Here is a 27,899-nt window from a genome sequence, read left to right as displayed (position 1 = left end):
AACGAAATATTGAATTTTTCAGGCAGTCGTTATGTTTGGTATTCGTTCAGAGTTATTTTACCTCGAATACAACCCTTGTGGCGACGACGTAAGGATCACTTTGGCACTTCGAAGAAAAAAAAAACTCGAACCGACCATAGAATACTTCCATCAACTACCTATTCATTGGAATCTTTTGTTGCCTCTATCGTCATGGTCCAGACTGTTACGCATTTTTATTGAACATGTTACACCTTTGCGGCTTTCCCTGAAATTGGGTTTTCAGGTACTAAAATATATATTCTTTAAATTCGATTGAATTCTTGTATTGTTTTTTTTTTATGAAATAAGGGGGCAAACGAGCAAACGGGTCACCTGATGGAAAGCAACTTCCGTCGCCCATGGTCACTCGCAGCATCAGAAGAGCTGCAGGTGCGTTGCCGGCCTTTTAAGAGAGAATAGAGTAATAGGGGAGGGTAGGGATGGGAAGGGAAGGGAATAGGGGTGGGTAGGGAAGGGAATAGGGTAGGGGATTGGGCCTCCAGTAAACTCACTCACTAGGCGAAACACAGCGCAAGCGCTGTTTCACGCCGGTTTTCTGTGAGAACGTGGTATTTCTCCGGTCGAGCCGGCCCATTCGTGCCGAAGCGTGGCTCTGCCACGTAAATTGATGTTAAAAATGTCACGTTCTAAATGTAAACTGTAAACAGACACCAATAGCCTATAACAAATAAATTTTACTGTTTTCCTAGCCTGATAATGTTTGTTTTCCTCAGCAAAATCTTAATTAACTTTGAAAACAAATTGCAGAAGGTAAAGGCTTTCTTGTTAATTTTTCGGAACGTGATATGACTGCGAAGGAAGGTACGGAAAAAACTATTCGTTCGGCTAATTGCCTTAACGCTGACTGGAGCTGTAGAGACGTGATGGGAATTTAAGATAGTAATGGATTTGAAGTCGATAAAGACAAGAACAACAATTCCTGAGAAAACAGGAGTGTTGCTTTAAAATTCAATGTTACCGATTTATATGCGGCGGCGTGAACGCGCGGTTTGCCCGCTGCACTGCGAGAACACAAGAAAATTCAAATGACAGCGCGACCGCGTCGCTATTTAATTAAATATTTGCATATTAATATATTATTATACACATTTTCTTGGGATCTCGCGGTGCAGTTATGAAATCGCGCCTTGGCGCGGACTCATATTGTAGGTCCAGCCCATAATGAAATTGATTTACGTCTGTGTGTGAAAATTTGTTTACGTATACACTTACATAAGTATCTTTCTAAGAGAGTAAATTGTTAACGTGCCTATTAGTGCCGACTGGACGTCAAAAAGATAAAAAAAATTGGTTCTGCTATCACGTCTCTTTTTACCAGGCAGTGTTACTGATAGTGACAGCTCGCTTGCTCAGGCGTTTCTCTATTCGCAAGACGCGATTTAGCACGGATATTTTAAGATATCGATTCAAAATTAAAGTTTATTTCTATTACGATTCAATACACCAGCGACGGCATAGTGCGGTTCAACTTTTGAAAAAAATTAAATATTCTACATTTAAATTTTGAAACGTTATCTTAAAATATAGCACCATCTCGCGTTTAATTCTTCGTGAAATTGAAAATGCCATGGTAAATAATAAATCAGTAGTTTGTCCCTTACATTCTATTGAGTTTAAAATACATAATATCAAGTACTATCGTTAATTCCATTTAGGTACATGTTTATCACTTGTTATTGTTATTTCTACGCTTAATAACTCTAGAAGATTCTTCGCTTTGAATTATATATCACTGCATTTGTTTTATTCTCGTTTTCAGCTCTGATCATCTCGCGTCTCCATATCACCCATTTCAAAGATTATTTCTTAATTTATTCGATTCTTGTCTTCTTTCCCTGTATTATTGTTTTGTACTTCAAGTGTACAAAACCTTTACATTTTGTTTGAGATATTTCATTCTGTACTCAAAGATTGTTTCTTAATTTACTAGATTCTTGTCTTCTTCCCTGTCTTGTATTTCAAGTGTAATCACCTTTACTGTTTGTTTCTATTTCAGTATCAGATATTTCATTCTGAGTAAGATTCAAACTAATATCATTATCTAGCTATCTACTTTATCACAAATTGAGAGCTAATTATCACCAGCGCCATTATTCTCTTTATTTGGATCCGGCAGAAAGTAAATAAGACAGGTGACACCTGCAAACAAAGATAATGTTAAAATATACACTGTGTTGCACAACCTTTGTTTGTACTGAAGGTGATAATATTCGTGAAAGTCATACTAAAATTAATTTAACTTTTAGGAACATCTAACATTGCCTGCTGCTATATTATTTGCGCAAAAACATTACTAGATGTATATTTCTTTGCTAAAGGAAATGATCTTTCATTAAATTTTACAAGTCATAAAGAATTTATATTGCAGTGCAATAAAATATTATCAATAGTGGTGGATGTAAATTGTTGAAAAGTTGTGTCAACAACAGCGTTTTTACATTTAAGTGTGCAAGATAAAAAAATGTTCGTAAGAGTAACACTCTACTTACATATACAAACAATGGATAACGACAAAAATGGGGCCATACATCCAACTTCTAATAATACTGGAAATAATATACTTCCTAACAACGATCCCAATCGACCGATCATCATAAACATAGATGTTGCAAGAGCCCTGGAAAATAAAATAGGCGTTAATGGTTTTGTGATTCGACATGAAGATATTGTTGTACGTAATTTATTATAAGGATTTATAGATAAGAACAAAAAGACAATAAATCAGAATCTTACCATATAAATAAAATGAATTTTAAATGTGATTAGTCTTACTAAAACTCGAGAAAGTTTACATTACCGGGTCATATTGTAATTAGTAATATAAAAAATATTTATATTTTAAAACATCAAAAATCTGTTTCTATTGGCTCAAAATACAATAGGATTACAATATAAAATAATACTAACCTTACAGTCGTTGGGAATACTCTAATCAAAACGTTTTGAAGCAAACTCAGGAAGGTTTGCATCAAGGCGCACGTGGTTGAAATCAGAAAGGCAATTTGTATAGAAGTGTTTGCCCAATATATTGATGAAGAGCAAGCACAAGCTGCAGTAAGGGTGATGACCATCAACACCTTTTGTCCAACTCGATCAATGACACAAGCACTGATACACACAAAGATTAAAAATATAACCCCCATCAGAATTCCATTGATGTAAGTTTCGGGACCACTGATTTTCTGAAAAATAAAAAACATATTTTTAATAAATAATGGAATTTATTTAACAGGAATTTAAAACTCATTTTGTAAAATAAATTTGAACAATTTTTTTTTTCACCAATATACTGTTAACAATATTATCAGAATTTCGTAGAATTCATAAAAATTCCACGATATTCTTTTTCACTCCATATCCAACAGCGAAGTAATCAACATCATGTGGAATTACTGCTAAATTAAATCTAAGCGTGAAATTCCATAAACTATTATTTAAAAATGTAACGTGAGAGAGCCATGCTTCGGCACGAATGGGCCGACTCGACCGGAAAAATACCACGGGCTTACAGAAAACCGGCGTGAAACAGCGCTTGCGCTGTATTTCGCCGAGTGAGTGAGTTTACCGGAAGCCCAATCCCCTACCCTTTTCCCTTCCCTACCCTCCCCTATTTCCTTCCCTACCCTCCCCTAATACCCTACTCCCTCTTAAAAGGCCGGCAACGCACCTGCAGCTCTTCTGATGCTGCGAGTGTCCATGGGCGACGGAAGTTGCTTTCCATCAGGTAGGTGACCCGCTTGCTTGTTTGCCCCCTTAATATATAAAAAAGTATATAAACAAAGTTCTGTGATCTTCTTTAGCAATAAATACACTTTCCTACACTTACTTTTACTTACTTTGTTACACTTCTGCTTTATTGTATGTATAAGTAATGAGAAATTAGCATAGTCATAACTTTTGCTACCATACACCAGGCTATAGTAACTTTAAAATCGCCTCCGTGGTCTAGTGGTACAGAGCGCGGCTCTTGACTCGGAGGTCGTGGGTTCGATTCCCGCGTTGGAAACATGTTATTTCCAAGTTTGGTTAGGACAATGCAGGCTGATCACCTGATTGTCTGACAAGTTAGATGATCCATGCGTCGGATGGGCATGTAAAAGTCGGTTCTGCGCCTGATCTCTCGCCGGTCGTGTCGACCTTCCGTCCCACTGGGTTATGAGAGTAAAGGAATAGAGAGTGCTCTTGTGTACTGCGCACACACTTGGGCACTATAAAATTACTCCTGCGTAGCTGGCCTGGTTTCAATGAAACCGGCCACCGTCACCGAAACCGGTGTGGGAGCAATATACAATGTGTCCCGACACCGGTGTCCGATCCTTTAATGTCATGATCTATGGCATATTTTATCGACAAATTGGCCCTCAAATTTTATCTCTCTCTCACGGTTGTAAAATGGCAGCCATTTTAGTTTTTCTTGGGTTTTCACACTAATCTGACCAGTACTTCTCATTTAAATATCCTATGAAGATAAAAAAGGTCTCATTTGATAGTTAAACTTGTGGACTACGTTTACACAGGCAAATGTTATAAATTTCGTGGAATTAAACATTAAAAACCTAAGTTTAAGAAAAAAATTGTGTATTTTTAAATTAATGGCTTTTTGTGAAAAATCTAGCACATTAAACTGGTTCTTTTTTGTTTTAAAAAGATAGAGGAGGTTTTCATCTTATATAAATTCTTTATTTCAATGCTCTAAGTCAGATAGTTTAGAAGTTATAACGATTTTCCTATGAAGTATAGGTCTGATTAGTATGAAGTCAGAGAATTTTTTTTTTCAACAGTTGGAGAAAAAAATTTGAACTCATGATTTATGGCATATTTAAGTGACAAATTGGCTTTCAAATATTTTTTTCTTCAACTTTTGAAAAAAAATATTTTTCTCTGGCTTCATACTAATCTGACCTATATTTCATAGGAAAATCGTTATAACTTCTAAACGTCTTCTCCTAAAAAGGTTTTCATCTTAAATAAAGAATTTATTTAAGATGAAAACCTCCTCTATTTTTTTAAGATAAAAAAGAACCAGTTTAATGTGCTAGATTTTTCACAAAAAGCCATTAATTAAAAAATTCACAAATTTTTTTCTTAAACTTTGGTTTTTCTATGTTTAATTCCACGAAATTTATAACATATTGCGTGTGTGAGCGTAGTCCACTAGTTTGGCTATCAAATGAGACCTTTTTTTATCTTCATAGGATGTTTACATGAGAAGTACTGGTCAGATTAGTGTGAAAGCCCGAGAAAAACTAAAATGGCTGCCATTTTACAACCGTGAGAGGGACAAAAAATTTGAGAGCCAATTTGTCGATAAAATATGCCATAGATCATGACATTAAAGGATCGGACACCGGTGTCGGGACACATTGTATATAAAATAGTAATTTTTAAAGTACTTACCGGGACACAAATAGTAGGTTCTGTGATGTTTCTAGAAATTGGACCCTCTATGGAATCTGCTTTATAATTATTGATCATGTAGCAAAAGTCAGCGGAATCATTGTGTTCTCTGTGATAGTCTTCAACGATCGTTGAAAGTTGAGGAAACCACAGTCTTAGAGACGTGTAACTGTAAATGTGATTTATAAATTTAATAATGCAGTAAAGTCAGAACTTTAGATATTTTTAAGTAAATTCAGAAATCATTGCTCATTTACATCAAGTTTGTGGGCAAGCCATCGACGTACCGTAATGCTTAAATCGAGCAATGACGTCATTTATGTTTATGGTGAAAGCATAAAGTTAATATACCTAGCGGAATAGAGCAACAATCTCGAGCTGTCAAACGAAACCGAAATTGGTTTCATCTGTGTGTTTTAAATATGTGTACGTATACACTTACACAAGCATGATTGAACATGATTTCTATGAGATTAAATTGTCAACGTGCGGCACGTGCCGACTGGACGTCAAAAAAGAAGACTGCTGTCATGTATCACACGTCTCTTTTTACCACGCAATGTGATAGTGACATCTCTCTTGGTCAGGCCTTTGTTTCTCTATTCTGCTAGGTATATTAACTTTATGGGTGATATCTAACTACAATTTGATAAATAATAAGCATCATACTCTCTGCAATAGCGCAAATAAAGTTACTAATTAATATAAACTAGAGATCGCCCAATGGTCGAAATTCGACCTTAGATTCAACGACATTAGGACTACTGTCTCTTGTCTACTACCTATATTTTATAAAAAAATATTGACTTTATCGTATTTTTTTCAACTCTTGTCTCTGGGACTCAGGTGATCTCAGATCTCAGACTGGCCGTGTTTATAAACATTGTCTAATAGTAACTAAGATTCAATTAAAAAAAAAAAAACTATAATCTATTTTCAATTTGTCAACTTGTTGTCAACAGACTTCAACCATAAATAAAGGAGTATAATTCGTATGTATAGGCTTGTCACCCAAAAATCTGTCATTTTTCCTAGTGTGTGTGTTGTAGTATGTGTAATGTTTTATTTGTTAAAAAAATTTATGATAAAGCATAATTTCAAAATAATATTAGCTCGATGCACTCCTTCACCATGTAAACTATAACTGTGCAAAATTTCATTCACCTACGTTTCCCCGTTTTTCGCCAAAAGGGATACAAAGTTTTTGGCTCAAGGCCTCTTGGATATCGTTCCTAAGCTACGGCAACGCCGCGGGTCGGTTGACGGCGGAAACTCACGGGCGCTTTTCTCATATGATTCTCATACAAGTCATTGCACTTTTTTGGTAATTGTTTATATTTTTAGCACAATAAAAAGTAATGAGCCAAATTACTATTAAGTTTGGATTTCGGAATATTTCCACAGACTTTTTCCGCGGAAAATCTGTATCGAAAGCTATACTTATTTACTTAAATAAAAACGATCATGAAATATTCTTTCAAATTCATTGAATATGATTTTTACTGTGTATTTATTTATTTGTAAGATCATCTTATTAGTTACATATATATTAGTTACTACTAATAACAGGTTGTTTACCTAATTAAAAATTATAGGGCGCAAACTATTCCAAAGGAATCATGTTCATGAGGTCTTTGAAATCCATGATGATGGAGAACGAATCATCCGTTTAAAAGTAATACCACAGACGAGTAGGTAATCGACTGTACGACGTGAAAGTGGAGCTATATATTAATTAGAAAATTAATTAATAGTTGAATAATGTAAACAAATATATTTTCAGCAACTATTCAACCGTACATGCAAAATAAAAATGGAAAATGAATATATTGTATTTCATTAGCAAAGAAAATTTTAATATGTAATAATATATTATACATATTTACTAGATGAAGCCCGCAACTCCGTTGTGCCATAACTCTTTAGTCGCACGGGTTCGGGAACCATACATTTTCCGGAGACAAAAAGTATCCTATGTCCAGTGGCGTAACTACAGGGCTGGCAAAATGCCATGGGCCTGCAGCCCAAAAGGGCAACATTTTTTAAGTACATATTGTTTTATTATTAACGTGACGATTTTTATTGATAGAGCCCCATCAATTTGCCACGGGCCCTGGATCTTATAGTTACGCCACTGCCTGTGTCCTTTTTCGGGACTCTTAAGGATATATGGAGTTATCCATGCCAAATTTCAGCAAAATCTGTTCAGCAGTTTAGGCGTTAAGAGGTAACAGTCAGACACACTTTCGCACTATATTATTAGTATAAGTATTAATAATATCAGTAATTAGTATATTAGTATGATAATAGTATAACTGCAAAAGTGAATATTGAAGGAATAAGTATTGTTCTGAAATATTAAACCGACAATAATTTTATTTGTTATTTTTTATTTTATCGTGTTTTAAATTACAATATATTATTTTATATAATGAAACAATGATATTAAAAATAATTTGCACGTGATATTTTAGATATATTCATGCGAGATTTAGATTTAAGCATGATTAATAAAATCGGCATATTGATTTCGATACGTTTCCCAATTCCGTCTCAGAAACGTTAATTCACGATCCAAATATTGGGAATTTTTGCACCCTACAACACAACAGTACCTTGTACCGCCCATATTTTCCTATTTCAGAGCATTTTTTAACGTTTTCAACGTGTTTTCATTAAAACCAGTAAGCCGTATTTTACAGCTGATCGCACTCTGACACCCACGTGTTGCCTGAATCTGCCACTCGCCGCGCCACTAGAGATATCCAAGAGGCCTATAGATAAGACGTTAGAAATTTACTTACTTCCATAAACATACAAAACCTATAAATGTGAACAATATAAGTCTACACAGTAGCGGTTGTCGATACAGTTCCTTTATGTCGTGGGTTGCGCGTACCAGTTGTTCTTTAAGACTTCTTTTCACCGTTTCGCTGTATGTGTTTTTCTGGTTTAATGATTTAATCTGAAAAATATTTATTTTTCATAGAAACAAATCTTTAGTTTTCTGAAAATTTGTACATTCAAATCACAAATCTGCAGAGCGTGGGATATTAAATTAGTTTTTTTTTTCTAAAAGATGTGTTAAAATATAAAATAACCTTAAATCTTCTTATCTTACCTTATACAGTGTGTAACAAAAATAAGTGATAATACTTTAGGGTGTGTACGTGTTCCTTGTCGAGAGTTCACTGTGAAAGTAGCAGCTCTGAAAGACGATTTTTTTCACTTTTGTATGGGCAAGGGCCCGAGCATCACGAGTTTCCCCATACAAAAGTGAAATAAATTTTTGGTTCTTCAGCGCTGCTACTTTCACAGTGAACTATCTACAAGGAACACGTACACACCCTAAAGTATTATTACTTATTTTTGTTACACCCTGTATATAAAATTCTCGTTTCACAATGTTAGGCCGCGTACCTACTCCGAACTACTGATTTTAACCAAATTTTATATGCATATTCAGTGGGTCTGAAAAGCTACTGGGTACTTTTTATATTGATAAGTGCATTTGTTGAATAAATAATAGTAAATTATTAAAACTCGAGACTGACGGCGACCATTGTTTGTGCGACGGGATAGCGATGGACGTTGCAATGGTGACATACTTATTAAGTCACTTCAATAAAATAATACGGGTGAAATACTTTTAAATATGGCAAAGAAACGTTTTCCGGGACAGCTAGTTAAATATAAAAAAGAAATTTATTTTCCTGCCTTACCGGAAAAGTGTCTTCATCTTTGCCAGTGTTTATTCTGTAAATATTTTTCAAAACAACCAACGCCTCATTTTCTTGTCCATGTGACAACAGATATTTTGGACTCTCAGGCAGAATGTAAAACAATATACCCCCCATTAGACTCCAAACCGAACAAGTATACAAATAAACATTCCAAGCGTGTAATTCTGCAAAACAACATTGTATTATAATAGAGTGCCTCAAGGGAATATACTCGGGCCTCAATTATTTGATTCATACAATTTCGATTAATAACTATAATTGTGGACTATTATGAGCTCATCATTGTGTGTTATTTTAGTAACGGTTGTAATGTAAACATTAAGTAATTATTGAACTGAGTAAATACGTACCAAAGTAGCCCTTCCATATGACGATGTCAATTTGTAGAGGTAGCATCGCCCATGACATCAGAGCTGCTACTATTAACGAAAGTGAGACAAAACAAGCATTCATTAGCACTATTCTGTCTCGTATCTTCATACTTGTCATCTCAGTCAGCATTGGGGTAACAGCCGTGAAACAAAAACTCAAGCTGAAAAGTTATAACCACAGAAATACATCAAGATAGAACGGCTAAGCGGGTGGAGTACGCGTGTTTCAATCTTGCGCAAGTGAGCAAGAATAGTTGAACGTTCATTCAGTCAGCGCGCACGTCTCGACTTGATTACACCGGACTGGTTGTGCAAAAATGCCGCATTCTGCAGTGTCTAATTGTAAAAACAGAAGTACTAAAGTGAATCGGTCAAAAGAAGATATTTCTTTCCACGGGTAAGTTATTTGTTCCAACTAAAAGCAAAGCAAAAATTGACACGAGCGATTCCTTAGCAACGCACGCGCGTCGCCGTTCTATCTTGATTTATTTCTGTGGTTATAACCGAGTGAAAAAATAGAATATGATCTTTTACTACACTACTATACTATACTGTATGCAAAGCTTAGCTATGTTATATCACTGGAATCATTTATTCTTAAGGCAGCATTAGCACAGACAGTAAAAAAAAGTTTTGTTCGACGTTTGACAACGTTTCTGTCAATATTTTGAATTGATTTTGGTCGGAACCATAAAGTTATATACCTAGCGGAATAGAGCAACAATCTCGAGCTGTCAAACGAAACCGAAATTGGTTTATCTGTATGTAAAAATATGTGTACGTATACACTTACACAAGCATGATTGAATATGATTTCTATGGGATTAAATTGTCAACGTGCGGCACATGCCGACTGAACGTCAAAAAAAAGAGTGCTGCTGTCATGTATCACACGTCTCTTTTTACCACGCAGTGTTACTGATAGTGACATCTCTCTTGCTCAAGCCTTTGTTTCTCTATTCCGCTAGGTATATTAACTTTATGGTCGGAACATATCGGATTTTGATCGGATCGTTTACCTAATGTGCACTAGCACTGTATGCTATTAAGCACCCTCTACTCCGATGCATGATTTTAGACGTGGGAGAGCCATGCTTCGGCACGAATGGGCCGGCTCGACCGGAGAAATACCACGTCCTCACAGAAAACCGGCGTGAAACAGCGCTTCCGCTGTGTTTCGCCGAGTTTACCGGAGGCCCAATCCCCTACCCTTTTCCTTTCCCTACCCTCCCCTATTTCCTTCCATACCCTCCCCTATTCCCTTCCGTACCCTCCCCTATTACCCCTTAAAAGGCCGGCAACGCACCTGCAGCTCTTCTGATGCTGCGAGTGTCCATGGGCGACGGAAATTGCTTTCCATCATGTGACCCGTTTGCTCGTTTGCCCCCTAATTTCATAAAAAAAAATGCATAATAATCCCCATTTGAAAATGTAAATCGCCAACCTATGAATCTTAAATTATAAGTAGTGAATACTTACGGTATTCCTTGAATAAGTTTCACGACGACCAACATCCAGTAGTTTTGGGAGGATCCTTCCAGGATAGTCAAGATGAACAAAGCGAAGTTTCCCCCTATCAAAAATACCCGTCTCCCAAACACATCCAATACGAAACCAGTGAACAAAGATGCTCCAACTTGACCTAAAAGAAAAAATCACACTTATATTATATATGTAAAGATGTGTCTGCCTTTAACCACTTTACGTTTGTTAGGTAGTAACTAGTAAGTTACGTATTCGGTAGTGAATAAGCAGAATATTGGATCCATAATCCATTACACCCATTATATACGTGGGAGAGCCATGCTTCGGCACGAATGGGCCGGCTCGACCGGGGAAATACCACGTTCTCACAGAAAACCGGCGTGAAACAGCGCTTGCGCTAAGCTGTGTTTCGCCGAGTGAGTGAGTTTACGGGAGGCCCAATCCCCTAACCCCTACCCTATTCCCTTCCCTACTCTCAACTATTCCCTTCCCTTCCCTTCCCTACCCTCCCCTATTACCTTATTCCCTCTTAAAAGGCCGGCAACGCACTTGCAACTCTTCTGATGCTGCGAGTGTCCATGGGCGACGGAAGTTGCTTTCCATCAGGTGACCCGTTTGGTCGTTTGCCCCCTTATTTCATAAATAAAAAAAATAAAAATTACATAGTAAAATTAGGGGAAGTAAGTTATGTGTGCGCCATAGTATTAATGTGTCGCCACGTACGGCACACAACAAAATCTCGGCGGTACCAGCTGCAGCCTCTAAAACTCGCCGAGATTTTGTTGTGTGCCGTACGTGGCGACGCATTGATATATATGGCGCACACATACAAGCCGCGCTTGTATGTGTGCGCCATTATAATCTATGAAGATAACTTACTTCCCCTCCTTTACTATGCGAATTATATTGTAAATCTATTGCATAATATTATCTTTATTGCATATTGCACGGTCTTTAAGTCCCAGAATATAGAAGAGTTTTCGTCATGGAAAATGTTGCCGATAAAATCTAGTAGCAACATAAAGACATTGTTTCTAGATTTTGCCTGCAACTATTTTTATAAGAAATGTGCATAATGGGCTAATGTTATGGGTCTCAGAAGCCTGAATAAATGATTTTATTTTTTATTTATTTCATAACCATGGAACTGCAAACAGGTGTCGCAAATTCGAAACTAAATATTGAAATGACTCCATAACGTGCCACGTATAGTTCTTGCACGGTCCCTATAAAAGTCTCAAAAGCTATAATTTAAATTATATTAAAATAGTATTTCATTCACTTACTTTAAAGTAAAATTGAAACAGTATTTTAGATATTCACGGTACATTTTAACTTTTCCGCAATTTGAATATGTTAAGTCATCATGAGAGAAATAATTATATCAGACAAGATAGTTGAAATATGTGTTTTAATAAACACATGTTTGAACTATCTTGTCTGATAAAGAACTATGTACGGCACTAAATCAAAGAGCTGCCCTGAGCCTAAAGCCTTTTTTTTACCACGTAAGAAATTATCTTCAAGATAATTTCTTACGTGGTAAAAATTACTACAACTGTAATAAGACAAATCAATATTTCGCGCACTGTAAAACTCTGGAACAAACTGTCACCGGCAGTATTTCCGGACCTATACGAGCTGCAAACCTTCAAGAAAAGAGCGAATCCTCTTAAAAGGCCGGCAACGCACCTGCAGCTCTTCTGATGTTGCGAGTGTCCATGGCCGACGGTAGTTGCTTTCCATCAGGCGACCCTTTATTTCATGAAAAAAAATTCAATACTCACCAAAGAATGGTATAGCATTTAGAAGCCCCTTCTGCATTATGTCCATCTTTAGATCACATTCAGCTATTGGCAAGATGTACGCTGAAGTAGTTGTTATGATCATAGCCGCAAACCCCGTACATAGTGTAGCAGCTAGTAGAACTATGTTAAATTTTCCAAATCCGCACACAACTAATGCCTCTTCCAATATTTCCATAGAGTCCTTTGTTTTCGTCTCATCTGTAAACATGAAGATAACCGATAAGGTATTTTGTTTATATATAAGTACTAGCTGTCCCGGCAAACGTTTCTTTGCTATACCTATAAAGTATTTCGCCCGTATTATTTTATTGAAGTGACTAAATAAGTATGTCACCATGGCAACGTCCATCGCTATCCCGTCGCACAAACAATGGTCGCCGTCAGTCTCGAGTTGTAATAATTTACTATTATTTATTCAACAAATGCACTTATCAATATAGAAAGTACCCAGTAGCCGATTCTCAGACCCACTGAATATGCATATAAAATTTTGTTAAAATCAGTAAAGCCGTTTCGGAGGAGTACGCGGCCTCCTCCGTTTGCATAAATAAAACAATAAACGTAATTGGTAACTTTATCTTCGTAATAATTGGCAAGTAGATAATAATATTATGATAAAGAATCTTGCAGCTACCGCGCACGATTACCATATAAAGAGAAGCCTATTTCCTTGTAAGGTATAATAAAATAAAATTATTACATAAAACATTCCGGTAGTAATGGATTAATCTTTATGTAACCGCTGTTTTCCTTCCTACGTATATTTTTTATCCGACCACGGCAAAACAAAAAGGGCCTTTTCACCTTTCTAGTCTAGATTATTTATTTATTTAAAAACTTTATGCACACAAAAGTACAAAGATTGACTAAATTGCTTATAATGCCTTGTATGGTATTATCAGTCAAGTAACAAGAAAAGAAAAAACTTCCCAAAAAAAAAAAACAAATGAACATGTAATTATATATTATCATTAATTAAAGAATAATATTGAGTCTCATTATTTGATCTTGACTGTTTATCCCCGCTCTATGTTCTGTATCAAAAATTATGCTACACTAAATAATAATTAATAATTATTTTCTTATATTCCAAGCGGTGAAATTGTGTGACAATATTTTTAAATTAAAATATCCTCAATGCAAATATTTGCTTCAATTTCGATGAGGAAAAGCCAACAAGTGAGATTAAATTTTCGCGCACGATTACACTGGAGGGAATGTAACTTTTTTAATGAAACTTCTTTAGGCGTGTTGAAAGAAAAACAATATTATGTACAGGTCGTCTCGTGATTTCGTTTTGAAATATTAAACGATTAAAATATTATGTCCAATGCACGTTATATAACTATATAATATATATTATCTTCTTATATATAAAAATGGATTTACAAATGTTTTAGTCGCGCTAAAACTCAAAAAGATTGGGCTAATTTTAAAATATTCGTTGAAGTCCAGGAAAGGTTTTAAAGTGACATGAAGTTCACCGGGACAGCTAGTTTTTTATAAAAATTATAATATGTACTTGTCTGCCTGTGTTACCGTTTTATGCTCTTGAATCATTTAAACGATTTGTATAAATTTAGTATGGAGTAAGAAATACATAGAGGAAACAATATTGGAAAGTTTTTTTTTTTGCGAAAATAGTTATAGTTCCTGAACAATCCAGTTCCATGGTTCTGTCCAAGAAGTTGCCGGCAGCATTAAGAGCTCACCTGACTCTAAAAATCAAACATCGTCCTTCTCTCTTCACATTCACGCCCGTCTTTCATATACCAGGTGAAAAAGTACGGCGCGGAATCATCGCCGAGTTAGTTTTACTTGAATAAAAGACGAACTATAATGATTATGAAAAAAGTGTTTTGAGCAAATGTAGGTTTTATCAATACCTTTTTAGATATTAAAAAATATTAAAGAAAAGACAGCAAACTTCGAAGATCCAAGCAAAAATGTGTCTAAAACAAGGTTTTTTGTAAAAAAGAAACTATCGAGCATTTTTTGAGTAATCGTGTTTTCGTCTCGAGCATTTAATCTTTATGAACTGAAGTTACTTGTGTCAAAAAATCAGTTTTCTAGACCTTACAGATTTTGAGATCTAGGTTAAAGTATGTAGTCAAGTTAGGGTCATATGGGCTCTTACCTTTAAATACTCAATTCAGACCGCAACGCGACGCGTAGATGCATTTTTGTATGGATTTGACAAATTTGCAAGACGTCTCACGCAATTAAAATCTGTCAATAGGCTTGATGACTATTTTTTTTCTTATTGGTAATTGAACGACCCTTGAAAAATAGAAACATCGCTGAAAGAATGACTCTGATAGCTTAAAAATTCACCAATATAATATGACAATTCAAACATCTCATAAAATAGACCTGCCCGAAACGCATCGGGAGAGAACTTTGTTCGATAGGTATATTAAATATTGCGTTTATGAAAGTGGTTTTATAACAAAAGTTGCTTTTAATTGCATAAGTTATCGAATGGTATACAAATATTAAGAAATATAATTGAAAAAAAAAATCAACTTGATTATCCAACTTTGAAGGCGCATAACAAAAAAAAATACAAATGGTATCGAGCTGATATTTTGGGAACACTTATTTTTTACCGTGATTTCTTTATTTTATTCACAAAATTCGCTAATCTTTGACCTTGTCATCATCCCTATTCAGTACAATTTTGGAAATGCATCTACGCGTCGCGTTGCGGACTGAATTGGCCCGATGAGTTACAACTTACAAGTTACATATTATTGCCACTAAATTTTCAAAGTTTCTTTCTATACTTACTTATAAAAGCTTCTTTCTATACTAAATTTCTTAAAAGTATAGAAAGAAATTTCTAAAAAAAAAGTTTTTTTCTATACTAACTGTTAATATACAACTACGAACAATAAAAACTAAGGTAACTCCGTCAAAAAACATGTTCTACAATTATACTTGTCAAAATTGTGTACCTACTACAGAGGTAGTACCTAGGTACACATTTTCAATAAATTTGCAATAATATTTAGGTGGCCTTGAGCGGTATCAGGTTGACGTTACATGACAGTTCGAAAGGAACCAAAGGACATCAGGCAATTTCCGTACAATGTTGGTCTAAAAAAAAGATGGGCGGCCAGACCTAGGATTATTTAAAATAGCTAGGCCATATTAAGAACTAAAAAAATATACTGACTTAACCCTGTAGCTGCATTTTTTAATATATAGTAGGTATTATTTATTATTATTATTATAAGTTACCTACGTACGAAAACTTAAATAACTACTAAAAACGTATAGTCTCAGTGTTAAATTCATAGAATTAGTTTAAGGGATAAGGTATAAAATATAAATAACCTGGTTATTGGAAATATTTTTAGTTCTGGCTGCGCGTTTATTTATTTATAGACCAGAATTAATTAGAAGCAATTCCTAAAGTTTATTAACTCATTATTGAGATAACAATATTTCCGAACTGGCTTATCTATTAATCGGCTTAAAAGTTTCAGCCAAGTGAAATACAAGATGTTTATTACTTCAACTTATGTCGTACAGTGGAAAAACTTGATGAAGGAAAGTGTATGTTGCAGTGAATAGACTTCATAACGGCTAGATTGATTTTGATGAAGTTAAAAACAAAATTATTATAGAAAATATTGGAAAAAGTGCTGTTAAAAATATTGAAAATAGATAGCACAGCCTTTGTTTGCAAATTAAATATTATATTATAATATCATGTTGGATATAACAAATTAAAGAGAAATCTGTCTGATACCAATAATATAATATTGTTCATATATAATAATATTAAATGTTAATTTTTAAATAATTGTGTATTTTTATACTAACGAAGAAAAATAAGAAATTCTGTTATAATTTACAAATTAAAAACCCTTTCCTTAAAATTATGAAAAAAGAAGATTAGGAAAAAATTAACATACCTTTCGATGGGGCTATTCCACTCTCTGTAGACATTATTTATTATAATAAATAACATATAAATATTGAACTTTCTCGCACAAGACAATAAGTCTGTCTGTCTGTTCCCACTACTATCACGTTATTGTTCTTTGCTATATAAATATAATAGTTTTTACTGATATGATGAATGATAAGAGCTAACACGTCACTAAGTAAATATAATTCACATTAAATTATATAAATCTTTGTAACTCCATATTATCCAATATAAGTTTAACATTTATTGATATATTTTTTGTTTCACATCGCGAAATCGAAACACTAAGCGACTGTAGCGTTTGCTACGAGATGTTTTTTTAATGAGTTGGCAATGCCAACAAGTTGTTACAAATGCTTTTATTGAATACAGGATGATGATAATATATTATAATACTAGCTGTTGCCCGCGACTTCGTCCACGTGGACTTTATAGTTGTTCCCATACATCGATTAAATCGTTTACGCGCAAATCAGGAAAGTATATTGCGTGGGAACCTATATGTGTGGGTATAATTGTGTTTTTCCAGGACAAAAAACATTCCTTCTCCCAGATTCAAATTAGTATCTCCAATTTACATGCCAAATTTCATCAAAATAGATTAAATAGTTTAGGCAAGAATCATGAAAGTTTTTCGTGCGGGAACCATTTACTTTCCGGGACAAAAAGTATCCCTTGCCCTTTCCCGAAACTGAAAGTATTGCCATACCAAATTTCATCAAAATAGATTGAATAGTTTAGGCGATAATCATAAAAGTATATTGTGCAGTAACCATACATTTTTCCGGGACAAAATGTATTATATGTTCTTTTTCGGGACTCAAAGTATCTTTGTACCAAATTTCAGCAAAATGGGTCCACGCGTGATGTCGTGACCACGCGAAATATAACGTTCCGCGCGGCTTCGCCAGCGTAAATAAAAGATATTTTGCAGACAAATTAGTCCACAAAAAATAGCCTATGATCCTTTACGTGGTCTTCTTCTTATCTGTGCCAAATAACAGAAAAATCGCTCCAGTAGTTCATGAGATAAATTTCAAATAATTTCCCCCGTTTCTTCCATACTTTCCTCTATTTCTTCGCTCCTATTACTCTTAGCGTGATAAAATATAACCTATAGCCTTCCTCGGCAAATGGGCTATCTAACAGTGAAATAATTTTTCTGAGATTAGGGCGTTCAAAAAAGCCCTTTCAAATAATTTCCTCCGTTTTTTCCATACTTTCCTCTATTTCTTCGCTCCTATTACTCTTAGCGTGATAAAATATAACCTTTAGCCTTCCCTGACACATGGGCTATCTAACACTGAAATAATTTTTCAAATCGGACCAGTAGTTCCTGAGATTAGCGCGTTCAAAAAAGCCCTTTCAAATAATTTCCCCCCGTTATTTCCACACTTTCCTCTATTTCTTCGCTTCTATTAGTATTAGCGTGATAAAATATAGCCTATAGCCTTCCTCAATAAATGGGCTATCTAACACTGAAAGAATTTTATAAATCGTACCAGTAGTTCCTGAGATTAGCGCGACAAACAAACAAACTAACAAACTCTTCCACTTTATAATATTAGTATAGATAGATTAGTATAGATAATGCGTCTCAATAATATTCAAAGAATAGTAATATTATAAGGAAAATAAAATTTTGCATACTTAATATTGTTGGTTAGAGAAAACTTTAAATAAGCCTTACTCTCAAATATCATATTCATTTTAATTACTTACTAGTTTTTATATGGTAATTACCAACGTTAAATTTTATAATAAATATCAATAAATAAATAAATAAATAAAAAATATTTTATTTCTGAGTAAATTTGAATCAAATTTTTTCAGAATGTCTACCTGATGCCTACCACCGGTTCTGGACCTGCCCCGGCGAGAAGAAAAAACTATACAGTATTCAATATTAATATGGCGCAATTATTTATTATATTATTAATTATATAGGCGCAATGAAAAAACTATACAGTGTTTTATATTAATAAATAAAATTTATGTTTTATATAAAATTCATTTATTAATATTAAATACTGTATAGTTTTTTCTTTGATCACAGTGAACGAAGTCGCACGTAACAAAGTACTTTTAACATTTTCAACGTAACAAAAAATAGAAACACTGTGAAAAAGGCAAACCAAATATTGTGTCGTAAATCGTAATACAATACTCGTTAATTTCGGACCCATAAACATTTTTGCTAAATAATGTGAAATAACGACAAGCAACGCGACGTTTGCTGTTACATCAGTTTGTAAAAGTATTTTTGATCGTCAAAAAATACTGAAGCGGAAAATTATTTTAACAGAAATATATTTGAAAAATAAATGCTTAAAATCAGCATCCTAATTGTGGCAGTTAAATGTCTGAATTATAATTAACAGTCATTACTCATTACAAATGCAAAGTACGTAAAAAAATTTTAAATCCTCCATGACTGCGCCTACTTAATTCTGTAGTATAATTGTTTTTTTATTACATTTTTAGGGTTCCAGAGCCAAATGGCAAAAAACCCTTATAGATTCTTCATGTCTGCTATTAGCTATTTTTATAGCTTTTATCGCGGGCTTTTAGCGCGATGACCGAATCAAGATATTCTGTAACGAAAAAAACCTAACACACACCTCAGTGTCTTAACACATTATGACGAATTTCCGCGGTGGAAGTTCGGTTTGATTCCGCCTGCAATTTATTTTAAATTACCGATGACACGTTATATTGTATGCGTTTGACGTTGCTGATGTAATCATGCGGAATTTCCGACATTTGTGTTTAGACACTCACTCAGACTTCGGCACGGTGTTTGTGTGCATAAATAGATAAAAAATCATAATTATTATGCAACGGCTTTACCGCGGCAGTTCCCGAGTGCCACAAGTATTTCTTTTACATCATAAAAAGAACACACTGTATACTGCACACATATTATCATCCTTAATCATTGTTTATTAAGAGTAACAGCCAGATAATTGTTTTTAATTGAAATTGTCATGTTCATGAGTTGGTTTTGATCAAACAAAACATTATGCTTTCCGTTTGACAGCTCTTGTGACACCGCACGAATGGGTCAGCTTCACCTTAGTTGTTTTGTAACCTACCGGGTTTTACATACTTTAATTCTTTTTCTATTCTGTTAGGGAGATTATTTTTAATTGTATAACGCCTTCGTTGTCCAGTGGTTAAGAGCGTGGCTCTTGACTCGGAGGTCGTGGGTTCGATTCCTGTGTTGGAAACATGTTATTTCCAAGTTTGGTTAGGACAATGCAGGTTGATCATCCGATTGTCTGAAAAGTAAGATGATCCATGCGTCGGATGGGCATGTAAAAAGTCGGTCCTGCGCCTGATCTCTCGCCAGTCGTGTCAGTCTTCCGTCCCACTGGGTTATGAGAGTAAAGGAATAGAGAGTGCTCTTGTGTACTGCGCATACACTTGGGCACTATAAAATTACTCCTGCGTGCCTGGACTGGCTTCAATTAAACCGGCCACCGTCACCGAAACCGATGTGGTATTTTAATTGTATAATTATAGGAAATGCAAGTTTATAAATATTGATTTATTTTAATTATTTTAGTATTTTTACTTTTTATCTATTAGTAAGGCAATTTAAAACAAGTTCACTCAAATGTCGTTTATCGTACTAGGTGCTAGTATGCAAATACTAATAAACTATGTAAATAATTAATTTTAATTATTAAAATTAATAACATGACTTTTGACACGGTGACCTCCTACTAAAACTTTTCTAAGTTTTTAAGACAATCTTAATATATATATTTCTTGTGTGCGTGTGTATGTGACTGAACTCCTCCTAAACGACTGGACCAATTTTGATGAAATTTTTTGTGTGTGTTCGTGGAGATTCGAGAATGGTTTAGATTTACAGTTTGGTCTACTGGAAAATGTTTTTTCAATTAATTTCTTATTTATAAGGAGTTGTTGATTTTGGAATGTTTTACATTAGATCCGGCGGACGGCGCTATTATCGCATTCAATATTATTCTATTTCAATTTTAGTTTGTCCTGACAGATGGTGCTACGATTAATTTGAAAAAAAAATTGTTATTCAATTCATGTGCTGATTAAAATATTAAATAAATAACACATAGGCTACAATTTTAACCGACTTTCAAAATGGGGGAGGTGTTATGTTCGTTTTCTTATATTCAACGATTACTCCGCCGTTTGTTAACCGATTTTCAAAATTTTTCTTTTGGTATATAGGGTATCATCCCAATTTGGTATTATATTCAGAAAAGTGGTGATCTGATGAAGGATCCATAAGTAATCGAGGGAACTCCTCAAAACTTATAGGGAAACATATGGTGACTTCGGTTTCGTGAGAAGTATTCTAAGCATATGCTACCAACAAGTAAGATTTTGCACCGAGATATACCTGGTATACCGTGGTTCGGAAGGTGCTGAGAGAATTCCTGATTCTTTATAGATACAAGTTTGGGAGTTTCGGCGTTGTTTTAAGAACAGAAAGCATATGCTACTATGCAAATTACATTCTTCATCATCATCATCATCATCATCACTACCATATTATACCATATTATACCATTTCATAGTCTTTTAGATCGAGACTCGAGTTTGTCAAGCGATAATTTAAAAAAATCTATATCTACCTAATATTATAAACCTGAAGAGTATGTTTGCTTGAACGCGTCAATCTCAGAAACTACAGGTCCGATTTAAAAACTTATCTCAGTGTTAGATAGATCATTTATCGAGTAAGACTCATCATTTATCGAGAAGGTTATATTATATTATTACTCTAAGACTAATACGACAGAAGAAACTCAGGAAAATGTGGGAAAAACGGGGGAAATATTTTTTATGGGAAAATGTACCTACGGATTCTGTAAAATTTCTAATTTACGCGGGCGAAGCCGCGCGGGACATCTAGTATTATAATATTATATTGTATTATTATTTTATTAAATAGGCTAGTATTCAATAATAATAATAATCATTATACCTGAGTCATTTCTCCGGCAAACAACAGCAGCTGAGACTACTATTTCTCTATTATAATGATAATAATAATAAAAAATCAGCCAAGTGCGAGTCGAACTCGCGCACGAAGGGTTCTGTACTGTTATAAAGTAAAAATAGGCCAAAAATTGTGTTTTTGTATGGGAGCCCCCTAATTATTTATTTTATTTTAATATCATTAATTATTATTGAAGTAAACATATAATTAAGGCTTTTGTGAAAATATCCAATACCTACGTGTTGCCGTTTTTTGGCCTTTTTTGCTCGATATCAGATCGAGCAAAAAAGGCCAAAAAAGGTCACGTTTTTTGTATGGGAGCCCCACTTAAATATTTATTTTATTTTGTTTTTAGTATTTGTTGTCATAGCGGCAACAGATATACTTACACTATCTGTGAAAATTTAAGAAGTCTAGCTATAGCGGTTCTTGAGATACAGCCGGGAGACAGACAGACAGACAGACAGACGGACAGACATCGGAGTCTTAGTACCGAATAGGGTCCCGATTTTACCCTTTGGGTACGGAACCCTAAAAATCATATAATATTTGCATGGAATTCGGAGTCGGTGTAAGATCCAATCTGTAAATAAAGGAAAACTTGAGAACTCGTCGTACCGACTAAACAGTAACGAAGTAATAGGACCAGTAGACCAAGCTGACGGTTATAAATATCTGGGATATAACCAAACACAGGTAACACTACTAACAACATCGTCTCAGTTATGTTCAAAGGAATTTGAACGAAAAGTTCCTCTATACTTCGCCGAATATTTTTTTAGATGATCGACTATTACTTATTACCTTATGAAGTCTTCTTAGGCGTGATAATTTTACTTTTAAATTCAGCATATTTCCTACTCCCGTGATTTTGCTCACATTTCCAGAAGCAACCGTTTAGCTGGTAGAAGAGGAGGATACTGGGCTCTAACGATTTTTTTCCGCTTTGAAACTTCTATAAGTGTATACTTATAGCATTTAAATAAAAGATTTTACACATTATTAGGATGAACATAATAATTTATTTCGTTTCGAAAGCTATTATAATAAATGAAGACATAAGTAGAAGTGGGTAACTAACAATTTGAAAATGTTCTCTTTTTTGCATAATCCTAAAGCAAACGCTTTAGGATCGGGAAAATTATTTGTCACCAAAAAAAATGTAATTTAGTTATAGCCAGATATAATATTATAAGCTAGATGATGAAGTTAATAATAACTTCCCCTAAGTTACAAGATTTGTCCAAATTATAAGGGAAAAAAAAATTATAAGGGAAAAAATGAGTTAAGTACTCATTTTTTCCCTTATAATTTGGACAAATTACGTTATAAAAATATTATTATATTAGATATTAGTTATTCCTCTTCATCAACTTACGCCTACAAATATTAAAAATAATCTTTTTATGGCAGCAACTTTCCTACTAGAAACAAATTAAAACAGTTTAAGATAATAAGCTCACCTAGGAAAGGCTTACAGCGGTGCCGTCTAAAAATATATTTATTTTTATTTTTATTAGCAGTTCTTTTAAATCTTTCGACCAATAAATTGGAGGAACCCATAAAACAATCCATTAAATAATTGATTGTGTTTGACCTCAATTGATTGAGAATTTTACTAGATACACAGTTAAAATAATATTTGAAACTTTATATCAAGGGCCTAGACCAGGGGTCACCAATTAGTTTCACTCGGGGTCTATTTTAAGAAAAGAAATGACCTTCACGGTCCACACATTTTATAATAAAAAAATATATTTAATAAACAAAGGTATTTACAAAGGTATTTAGAAATTACAAAGATATTTATTTAGAAAGAAAGAAAGAAAAAAAGAAACTTTATTTGGTAAAACAGTAAAATATGTACAATACAAATAATCAATAACATTTCAAATACAAGTCTTACCAAATCGGCGCCTACTCAGCATATGTGGCGAAGCACAGTTCGCAACGCTGGTTTTCAGTAAGCACCAAAGATAATATTAATTAACAATATTTAACATTATGCCTAAGCATTTGACTAAGTCTATAAAGCAAAACTGTAACATAAAACTATTTCAAAAATTATCTTTATTTTTTTACATATTATCAATGAAAAAAGTGACAATTTTGTTGCTTGTTTGGAGTGAAATTAGTGCAAGCTATTGACATGAAATCCTGGAGAAGTTCAACACTCATCAAGTCATCAGCAAGTCAAGTGCTTGGTCCGCACACGATGGGTCGGCGCGCGGCGCGGCGGCGGTCCACCATTTAGTGACCCCTGGCCTAGACTATTATTATTTATTTAGTAGTGGTCGAATACTTTTTCTTACTACGATAAAACACAAACATGAAATCCCGCACTTATAATGACGCCCGCAATTTCTTTGCGCCAAAATTCGTTCATAGCTCGGGAACTATACATTTAACCGGGAATAAAAGTATCCTATGTAGGGAAAGGTCCCTGGACTCACAGTATCTACATACTCAGCAAAATCTGTTCACTGGTTTTGGGCGTGAAGATATAAAAGGCAGACAGACACACTATCGCATTTATATTAATATGGATAATTAGATCAACTTATAACAGGTATTAATTGTCTAATATGACTTTTCTTATGCATTTTTTTATCTATGGACGCTTCACACCACACCACGTCCGCGTCAGTCTGGCCCCGTGGTAAGTACCTAAAGGACTTGTGTTACAGGTACCAGACAACGGAAATATATTTAATACTTTTATAATATACATTTATTATAATTTATCATACACATATTTAATACACATTCAGACCCGGGAACATTGAATACTTTTTTTTTTGTTCCGTCGGCGGGATTCGAACCCGCGACCCCCGGCTTGAGCTACCATCGCGCTCACCACTGCGCCACAGTGGTCGTATCAGATATATAATATGTATCTGATACAAAGACGGTAATATTTTGGTAATTTAATATTATGTTTGTCTTATAATTTATATTTCATCTGTTATAATATAACTTACACGTCAACTGTGCCTAAAAAAAATATTTGAAAGAAGAAAATGTTTATAAAGTGAATCTATATTATGAAATCGATGTTCAAAGCCAAAAGAAATTCTGAGTGTCCCTTATTTTTTCAATCCTCTCTAAATTGTACCACAATATAAATAATATTATATAGTAGACCATATTCATTGATTTGCACCTTGTTCAAAGGAAATTTGAGTACTTAAATCAATGATATTCTATGTTACTAACGTAACTAGATTGGAAGTTTACGGTAGCAACGCGTTTCCACTTCGAAGATGCCTGCAGGCATATCTCACATACATAATGACATAACGAATATATGACTTGACATTGTCTTTTGAACAAAAAAGTGGTTACGCATTTCTGAGAATCTTTTGTAAGACATTGCTACTCTAGTATTTTAGAAACTCATTGACTTAATTAATATTATCACTAGCCGGTGGCTGTCCGCTGTCGCCGGTCCGTCAATATTTCAATAAGTGCTATTGCTCACCGGGAAGCCATAGCGGCGTTACCATAGTAACGTCCAACTTCCCAAGCAACGGTAGGCGCCTCTACCGCCTCTACGTTGCTGCAAAGCGCTGTTTTTCTTAAAGTTAAGTTTAAAACAGCGCCGCAAAAAAAGTTACTTCAAAAACTTAATTACTTACCACTTAAGTGATTTAACATAAATGAATATAAAGTTCACACAAACCTCCGCAGCCGCTAAGCCTAAGGTTTTGTGTTAATTGTGTTAAACTGTACCGCAAACTTTGATAATCTGTAAGGCTTATGAACTTTTGGTAATTTGGGTTTGGATACGTGAATTGAAATTCAAATAAGAAGGTTTTGTTGTCAAATTTAGCAGATTTTACAACGAAAACTTCACAAACAGAACGAGATAAAAACTATTTTATGATGTTTGTAAGTTTAGTCAATAAACTAAAACTAAATTTAGTATAATTTAGTATTTTAGTATAACAAGTTTGTTTACAAATTACTGACTCAAGATCCTGTATCTGACTTTCTTTATTATGATTATACTGATATTCTTATCAGTCAGAATAATTATATTGTACTACATTTATGATTCGAGTTAGTAGTGAAGCCACATTGAGTCCCGTCGTTGGGCTCGACCACAATAACAAGGAATGCACAAAACATGTTCATTGTTCGGTTAGGTCAGCCTTTTGTATGGTGGGATGTTCCCCTCATCCCGTGCAGATGGGCAGCGCCAGTACAGTTCAGACAAGGATGAGGCTTCTAAGCCCTGCGGGGCTAAAATCGCTACATAAATAAAATCGCAAAATGCAACTCTGCTTGCGATTCATTTCTGTATATTTGTACTGATTTGACATATTTTGTCATTTTGACAGTTTTGACAATTCATTTGCTGAATTGATTGAGATGAATTGCTAAATGTGACCATTTTAGCCCCGCTGGACATACTTCCTGCTATGGTCTAGTCGGCCTGTCACTGCGTCCGCGTCAGTCCAACCGAAGCGATCGGCCTCCCCTTATATAGTATATTATAGGCATGGACGTACCGAGGGGGGGGGGGGCAGGGGGGGGCAGCTGCCCCCCCCCCCCTGGATCATGTTGACGTCCCTAATAAGTATATTATCTAGTACTTTTATCTATTAAAATCAAAAATTAAGAAAACGAATTTTTGCCATTTCTTTGAAATACTATATTTTTACAACTAAAAATTATATATTTTTTCCTTTATGAACACCTAGCTTATAAAAAATCTGATTTGCCCCCCCCTGGCCCAGAACCTGGGTACGCCCATGATTATAGGCCTTAACAGTGAGACCAAGACAAGCTGCAACACTTCAAGTTCCATTGCACTGACTATACTGACGTTTTCAGTCGCGTAGCTTCTGTGCCGCGTAGTGCGGCTTGCCTCATACAATAATTTCTAACGAACAATATATTTATTTATTTTTTGGCATTTAATCAGCACTAGATATAGAGCCAAATATGATGGTATTTGGCTAAGACTAGGGATTCAAAACATCTGTTAATTAATTCTGTACCAAAAATATATCTGCATCGACTAATGTGATTTCAATACTGATAATGATAATAAAACAGAAATACTTGTATCCGACAATAAAATACCATTTTCGAGTCATAAATTCTTTAAAACAATGCACCAGGTTTTACGATGATCAAAACGAACGGCAGTTATATAGTGCTATCAATTTTACTTGTGCCAGTGCGAATAAAAGCTAGACTTAAAAAGAACTGAAATTAAGCCTAAGAAAGCCTTTTGATTTGGAAACTAAAAACGCTCAATATATTATTCAATGTCTAATTGTCAGTTTTTATATTTGATTTCATTATAATTTATTGTGCAAATACGACAAAAGGATCTACTTATTTCTGATAAAAAGTCTCTTCGTAGGGCTGCTGCTACGAAGAGAGATACGATTTAAGGCAGCACATATTTTATAATATGACTAGCTGTCCCGGCAAACATTGTTTTGCCATATAAAGCATTATTTTATTGAAGTGACTAAATAAGTAAATATATTGGCACCATGGCAACGTCCATCGCTATTCAGTCGCGTCGCACAAACAATGGTCGCCGTCAGTCTCGAGTTGTAATAATTTAGTATTATTAATTCAACAAATGCACTTATCAATATAAAAAGTACCCAGTAGCCGATTCTCAGACCTACTGAATATGCATATAAAATTTGGTAAAATCAGTAAAGCCGTTTCGGAAGAGTACGGTAAATAACATTGTGATACGAGAATTTTATATATAAGATTTATATGTCCATAATATCAAATTTTAATAAAATCATGTGCTTGAAGAGGTAACAGACAGACAGACAGACTCTCATTTATATAATATGGATTATGCTTGAAGATATTTTGATTCTCTAAATAAAGGAAAGTTTATTTCCCGAATAAACACTGTATGTGCATTAAAAGAAACTTCTAAAAAGGAAGTTCATTGTTCGGCTGTGTAAGTTTTTAAATACTGAATTCACTCTTAAGAGGAGTCCACACTACCGATTTTCCATACAAACGTTGTCCCCTGTTTCCTCCCTGGATAATGCCGCTAGAGTTATGATGTTTTTCCTGAATATCTATGGCTACTATTAGCATGCTGCATGTCCCTATGTTTTCTTTTTTTTC

At 34.5% G+C, this 27,899-nt stretch overlaps 1 protein-coding gene across 1 annotated transcript; it reads right to left on the bottom strand.

Annotated features, from left to right (window-relative positions):
* Window positions 1-1,998: 1,998 nt before the first annotated feature.
* On the bottom strand, window positions 1,999-16,980 carry LOC121736029 (synaptic vesicle glycoprotein 2C-like). Its single transcript, XM_042127062.1, has 10 exons — window positions 16,770-16,980; window positions 12,826-13,044; window positions 11,033-11,195; window positions 9,533-9,714; window positions 9,162-9,346; window positions 8,244-8,404; window positions 5,440-5,608; window positions 2,950-3,224; window positions 2,532-2,659; window positions 1,999-2,181 (listed from the first exon to the last, which is right to left on the bottom strand). The coding sequence occupies exons 1-10, from the start codon at window positions 16,801-16,803 to the stop codon at window positions 2,114-2,116; spliced, it is 1,584 nt and encodes a 527-aa protein (XP_041982996.1). The 5' UTR covers window positions 16,804-16,980; the 3' UTR covers window positions 1,999-2,113.
* Between the last annotated feature and the right edge of the window lie 10,919 nt (window positions 16,981-27,899).

This window comes from Aricia agestis, chromosome 18 (genome assembly GCF_905147365.1).
Source record: "Aricia agestis chromosome 18, ilAriAges1.1, whole genome shotgun sequence".
Taxonomy (NCBI): Eukaryota; Metazoa; Arthropoda; class Insecta; order Lepidoptera; family Lycaenidae; genus Aricia; species Aricia agestis.
The sequence above is the reverse complement of the archived record's forward strand: the minus strand, read 5'-3'. Positions and strand labels throughout refer to the sequence as shown.

Bases quoted from the DNA above. Each gene is read 5' to 3' on its own strand.
- LOC121736029 (XM_042127062.1), bottom strand. From the start codon at position 16,803: ATGTCTACAGAGAGTGGAATAGCCCCATCGAAAG. The intron at 8,405-9,161 runs GTAAGGCAGGAA...AATATTTTTCAG, and splicing joins AAGATGAAGACACTTTTCCG to ATTAAATCATTAAACCAGAA. The intron at 3,225-5,439 runs GTAAGTACTTTA...TTTATTTTTCAG, and splicing joins AACCTACTATTTGTGTCCCG to AAAATCAGTGGTCCCGAAAC.